The 6,609-nt window shown below is 53.6% G+C and overlaps 1 protein-coding gene across 8 annotated transcripts; it reads left to right on the forward strand.

Moving 5' to 3' along the window:
- Positions 1–411: 411 nt before the first annotated feature.
- Positions 412–6,609, forward strand: LOC119856399 (perilipin-3-like). Of its 8 annotated transcripts, none has more exons than XM_038403860.2 (8): positions 412–496; positions 2,398–2,468; positions 3,086–3,281; positions 3,997–4,079; positions 4,183–4,468; positions 5,234–5,424; positions 5,640–5,762; positions 5,843–6,609. In XM_038403860.2, the coding sequence occupies exons 2-8, from the start codon at positions 2,415–2,417 to the stop codon at positions 6,233–6,235; spliced, it is 1,326 nt and encodes a 441-aa protein (XP_038259788.1). In that variant the 5' UTR covers positions 412–496; positions 2,398–2,414; the 3' UTR covers positions 6,236–6,609. The 8 variants fall into 8 exon arrangements, with proteins under 8 accessions (XP_038259788.1, XP_038259790.1, XP_038259791.1 ...); XM_038403862.2 differs by having other exon boundaries at positions 5,864–6,609; XM_038403863.2 differs by having other exon boundaries at positions 5,867–6,609.

Genomic DNA, 6,609 nt, shown 5'->3' on the forward strand with positions numbered 1-6,609 from the left:
CTTCGACACTGAAAATATTACCAGGGAAATGGAGTATAAAAGCGCTCTCCAGAGAGAACAACTGGAGCACTATGAGCAGATGATGCATTCTTATTATTTGTATTACCGTAGCAATTAGAAGCCAAAATCAGAACTTGAATCCCATCGTCCTAGGTACTGTCTTAACACAGAGTAAAAGGCCTGCCCCAAACAGCTCATAGTCTGAAACTAGGTTTGCCAGCCCTGCAGGATGGTCCTGGAGTCTCCAGGAACTAAAGATTGTCATGTGATGAGACGTCCAGGAACACATCCAACCAAAATTGGCAACTCTGAAACCCTGTAACTTTTCAGAGGCTCACAGCCCTCACTGGGCAAAGTAGAGAATGCAGCTGTGTGATTGGTCTCCTGAGCTGTCTGTCGAGTGGGTCCAGCCCCATGATGACATCATCACAGGAATATAATGGCTGAGGCGGGGGAGGGCTGAGGATTGGTGAAGGATTAGTGGTGTGGAAGTTTGGTAAGAGGTGGGCTGAAGCTCTGTCTCTGGTTCTTAGGTTCTGGGGGTGTTTAGATGGGGGCTCTTTTCTTACACAGAGTCTGACCCAATGTCTTGCCTGATGGCCAGTAGTGGCTAGGATTGAATGATCAGAAGCTCTTAGCTCCTTTCACTGCTTGGGAGCTGTACTTGCGTAAAGCATTTCTAGCTGAGTCTTCTGAGCAAGCAGTCCAGGGAAGGAAACTATCCGCCTTGCAGACTGGGCGGCCTGGATTAACGACATGTTCTAGGAGATGGAGGCTTCCCTAGAGGAGAATAGAAGATTTAACAAGGAGAACTAAATTAGAGCCTGGACTACATGAAAAACTCTCCTCTCTACTTGAGTTAAGCTATGCTATTCCCACTCAAGGATAGGGATGGGGATTGGGACTTGTGGTTGTGGTCTGAGTTCTGGCTTGTCATAATCATCTGCAGGTGGAAACACTTGCCTGAGGTGGTTGATTGAGCTGAGACTGGAGTGCTGGGTAACTAATATGTATCTGAAAGAGAGACTGCAGGAAACACTAAAGGAAAACAGGCCTGGTGCCTTCCCAGAAGGGAAATGCTTCCTGGCCCTAGCTTTCTAGTTAGTGGTCTCATGCTCGCCTCTAGGGGTGATGGTGTCAATTGAACTGAACTGGAATCTGTTCCTTTACCAGACCTGTCTTTAACTGACAATAGAAAATATTTGTATTTTTACCAGCTAAATTGGCTTTCAAATAACCAGCCTGCCATAGTGGGCATCTCCTACGTAGACTCCTAAATAGTAAGGTCAGAAGGGACCATTAGGATCATCTCCTCTGTAATTCAGAATCTGGGGAGACTCAACCACTACTCCCTCTAGAGATCCCTGAAGGCTCCCCAATGGTACCTTCTCAATTCAGGGATGGGTGGGTGTGTAGTCAATGGCTACTACCTTCAGCAGGATAACTTCTGTCAGTGATTGTACTCTAGGAGAAATGGAATTAGCCCCGGTACTATCTGGGAAAAGACTAAACTAGGAGGGTGCCTTTGATGAGCTGTGCAGGTCTCCTGGTGCTCCCCTGGGGAGGCATTGTTGGGTCTAGAAGTCTGAGTAGAAGCTTTGGGAGTGTGTAAATGGGGTGTTAGATCGGGTGGGATCTGAGTTACTACAGAGACTTCTTTCCTGGGTATCTGGCTGGTGAATCTTGCCCATATGCTCAGGGTTTAGCTGATGACCATATTTGGGGTCAGGAAGGAATTTTCCTCTAGGGCAGATTGGAAGAGGCCCTGGAGGTTTTTCGCCTTCCTCTGTAGCATGGGGTGCGGGTCACTTGCTGGAGGATTCTCTGCTCCTTGAAGTCTTTAAAGCACGATTTGAGGACTTCAATAGCTCAGACATGGGGGAGAGGGTTTCTGTGGCCTGCGTTGTGCAGGAGGCCAGACTAGACGATTATAATGGTCTCTTCTGACCTTAATATCTATCTATCTATGTGTAACACCAACAGACCTTGGTCATCGGTGGGATCCCACCTGGGCCCTCTGGAGCTAAATGCAGGAGCCTCAATTGCATGAGCTAAAAGCCATATGGCTCTTAGCTAAGACTGTAGAGTGGATGTGTTTCTCTCTCTAACTGGTCCTGGTGCCACTGGAGAGGACAGAAGACCACACCCAGAAGGGGTGTGTGTGGCTTACAAGTGCATCTCTGGGCTTGAGGAACTGGCTGTCTCTGGGCCTGCCTTAGATGAAAGGTTTAAGGCACTGGCCAGCTCTCTCTGTAGAGAGAGACTTATTACAGGGGGACAACCTGGTCTGACTCTTAGATAAAAGGGACTGGGAGCAGCTCTTCTCATGTTCCTACACAACATTGATTTGATTATTTCCTGCTGTCGCCACTCAATATTCCTTTTTGGGTCTTGCAGGGACATCTCACTCCACCATGTCTGCTAAGGAAAATGAACCACAGGTGGAGATCCAGGCAGAGGAGCAACAGGTGGGTCCCTCCTGGGGAGGCAGGTGTGCTTCTAGCTTGAATGTCTCCACTGCTGGAGACAGGGACTCGTAACCACAATACTAGCTAATGCTCCAAGTTCTAGTTCTCGGAGTACCCGTAGTCACTGCTGAGAAGTGCCTCCTGAAGCCAGGAGGAACACTGGCAATGGTGACCCTGTGAATGCTGTCTGCACTATAACATTGCCTAATCCCGTTGACTGTAATGCCCAATGGGGGCATTGTACCGGGTGCTGGACCGAGACATGGTTCCTGGTCGGGAGAGACAGCACTTGGAAAGACAAAAGGTCTCTCCGTTCCTGCTCTCGCTGAAGGAACGAGATCGTGACATAGTTCTGTTTTGTTGGTGGCCATGCCAGGATGGGAACGGCGTTCCTGAGATCTTGCTGAATATAGGCAGCTGTTCCAATGGGACCAGGCTTCTGGGTGCGTAACTAACATCACAGGCAAGCCACTGAAACCCAGTTGTCAGGGACAGGAGACTGCCTAGCTCTGAGGACCGTCTCCACAGAATCAGTAGTTGCAGAAGGAAAGAGACAGGAGGGGCACCTTGACAAGCCAGGAGCGCTTTCCCAACTGACTCCTCTTTCCCTCTCTCAGACTGCAGCGGACAGGGTGGCTGGCCTGCCCTTGGTCAGCTCTGCCTGTGAGATGGCCTCTGCCAGCTACGCGGCCACCAAAGAGACCCACCCAGCCATCAAAGCGGTCTGTGAGGTAGCAGAGACTGGGGTGAGGGCCATCGCCTCGGCTGCCATCACCAGGGCTCAGCCCATCCTGGACCAGCTGGAGCCACAGGGTGAGGAAGGGAAGGGAGGCAGCAACGCTCCTGTGTGCGTGGTGGGGGAGGTAGATCTAAGGAGCAGGCTCAGCCTACAGTGGCTCTAGGCCCACTACTGAACTCTGCTTCCAACTGGCAGCAAACAGAATCCACAGACTCGCTTCTTCTGCTCCCCAGACTCTGCTAGCTCCTAGACGTTATCTGGCCAAGGCATTGGCCTGGTGCGGAGCGCCTCTGACAGCAGCTGCAGCAGCTGCTGTTGGGGACTCTTGCTCAGGTACCAGTGCTGTACTGGGCCAGCCGAGAAGGAGGCAGTGCCCCAGCACAATCCCTGGTGTGCGTGGCTGGCCCAGTACCACACAGCCACATGCACTGTGTATGGCACCTAATGCCATGGAGCAATACTTGCTAGAGGGCATAGGAAGCGGTTCCAATGCTGAAGGGATCTGAACCGTTGCAGGCACTGGCGACTGCTGAAACCCTCTAGGAGAAGCTGGGGGTGGATGAACACATGACTGGCAGCCGGATCTCCTCAGTGCTATACCTGGCGCTAACCCAAACTGGCTCCATAGCCTTGGGCGACTTGCCCAACTCCTCTTCCTTGGCTTCCCCGTCAGTAAGCTGGGGACACTTGTTTAGGCACCCCAGTCCTCCAATGTACACAGATGAGCAGCCCCACGAGATCTGTGCACATGAAGGAATTAAGGGACCTAGTTCTGTGCTTGTGTTACAGTTGCAGCAGCCAATGAATATGCCTGTAGGGGTCTGGACAGGATGGAGGAGCAGCTGCCCATCCTGCAGCAGCCGATTGAGAAGGTAACCACACGAGTGTCACAGCTGGTCCTGGAGCAGGATGAGGCTGTGGGCCCTTCACTTCCACTAGGTGTTCAGTGACCTCTTCTGACCCCTTTTCCTCTAGGTGGCTTTGGATGCCCAAGACCTAGTGCGTGTCACAATGGTGGGTGCCAGGGATGCAGTTTGCAGCACGGTCACAGAGGCGAAGGATGCGGTGACCAGCATGGTGGGTGTGGCCCAAGGGGCTGTCCAGGAGAGCGTGGAGGTGACCAAATCTGCTGTGACCAGCAGCATGAGCACAGTGATGGGTTCCAGCATAGGGCAGATGGCTGCGAGTGCAATAGACACAGCATTGGGGAAATCTGAGGAGCTGGTGGACCACTACCTTCCCATGACCGAGGAGGAGCTGGGTAAGAACCCCTCTGCTGAATACATAGCCATGTGATCCTGGTGTCTTGGGGCATGGCTTGGACTCTCAAATGTTCACAGCTGAGCTGCCAAAAGAGCTACCTCTCCTTCGGGCTCCCTTGCCACCTAGCTTGGCTGCTAGCCCTCCCCTTGTTCCTTCATGCTGGGCCCGCTGCTAGTCCAGCCTCCTTCTATCAGGCAGGGCTAACGGCTCTGATGCTGCTCCTTGTGTAGCTGCCTGCTGCCTTACTGGTCGGTGCTGCAGGGCATCCAAACGTGCCTTGGGAAAGATTCCATAGGTCACAAGCTTTGGGAGGGCTGAACGCATCCCTGCCCTGTATCCTGGCCCTACCAACTGGTGGTGCAAGTATATTTTTTAACTCTTTTATAATACGGCAACTCATGGGAGGGACCCAAAAGGGGGGGAGGGCACAAGCCCCACATGTGACTCCCCCCAAACGACCCCACCCTGCCTTGTGCGGGGGGGAGAGGGGGGCTCGACAGACCCCCAGACAGGAGAGGCAACTAGGTGGAAGGGCTGGGCGGGGGCAACTGGGGGCGGTACAACCACACCGGAGGAGCTGCCAGCGTTCTGCTCCTTTCGCTGTTGCAGTTCCTGAGAGCCCCGCAGTGTTCAGCGGATACCGAATGTCTTTTTCTGGTCCAGCACACCAGCAACTAATGACTTAATGGTACGGTGTACCTGACGGTATTGGCTGGTTTGCACCACTGCTGCCAACTGACCCCTGACCCCTTCCCCCTTCCAGCTGAGCTTGCCACAACACCCGTGGAGGGGTCTGGAGAGGCTCCTGTGGAGCAGCGGAGTTACTACGTGCGTCTGGGTTCCCTTTCGAGCACGCTGCGCCAGCGAGCCTACCAGCACGCCCTGGGCAAGATGAGACAAGCCAGGCAGCGCACCCTGGAGGCCCTCTCCCAGCTCCAGCAAATCATTGACCTGGTAGGAACACGACCCCTCTCCCTTGCCCTGTAGCTGCTGTGGCTCACGGTCTCTGCAGCCTTCCCATGCTCGGTGCCATTGGCACTGTTCGTTCCCGGGCCCAGGAGTGTCGCTGCAGTGGTGCTGCCTGCCTGCTGCCCACATGTAGCTGTGAGAGAGGTTCCCTGGCCAGCCGCCTCCTGCTCTTCCCAGCTAACTGCACTCTCCTCCTGCAGATCAACCATGCCAAGCAGGCTGTAGATCAGAAGCTTCACAATGGCCAGGACCGTCTGCACCAGATGTGGCTCCAGTGCTGCAGGGGGAAGTTGGAAGGGCAGAAGGAACCAGACTCCGCAAAGGTATTCTCCTCCTTCTCGCCCTGACAGCCTTGCTCCAGCGAACTCCCCCCATCTGTAGGGGTGACTTGCAGATACTCTAGTCTCCCTCTTTCTCTTTCCAGCAGGTTGAAGCTCAGGCTCTAGCCACGTCCCAGAGCCTCACCCAGCAACTGAAAACCACTTGCCTTACTCTCCTGGGCAGCATCCAGGGCCTTCCCAGCACTATCCAGGACAAGGCTCAGCAGGTCTCGAGCAGTATAGAAGAGCTCCAGGCCTCCTTCTCCAGTGCCAGCTGTTTCCAGGATCTGTCCAGCAGTGCCCTTGCCCGGGGTCGGGAGATGGTGACCAAGGCCCAGGAGTCCCTGGATGAGCTGCTGGAATACGTCATGCAGAACATTCCCCTGGACTGGATCGTGGGACCCTTCGCTCCCGCTGGAGACTCCACCAGCTCATCAGGACACGGTGGGGAGGAAGGAAAGAAGGTGGAGGCCTGAAGGGCTCCATTCCCCTGCTGCTGGAAGGAATCCAGCTCAATTGCTTGCATAGCTAGTGTGGGGTCTCCTCGCTGAGGCTGCAGATGCAAGAGCTGACATCAGTCCACCTTCTGCAGAATTAAAGAACCTGTACGTCATTTCCCAGGCACACATCCCCAAACCATTTATTACCAGTTACAGGGTGGCATCACTAGTCATGCAGGACTGCATCCCTTGCAGGGCTAGTCTGCTTCTCTCAGGACATGGATTGTAACTGACAGGCATATGTACAGAGGAAGACAGCTGAAGTGCTCCTGAGCTTGATTTTTTTTCCCTAGCTTTCTAATGTGTAAAACTAGGGTTTAACGTCGCAATAAACCTCAAGTGCATTCAAA

This window comes from Dermochelys coriacea, chromosome 5 (genome assembly GCF_009764565.3).
Source record: "Dermochelys coriacea isolate rDerCor1 chromosome 5, rDerCor1.pri.v4, whole genome shotgun sequence".
Classification (NCBI taxonomy): domain Eukaryota; kingdom Metazoa; phylum Chordata; order Testudines; family Dermochelyidae; genus Dermochelys; species Dermochelys coriacea.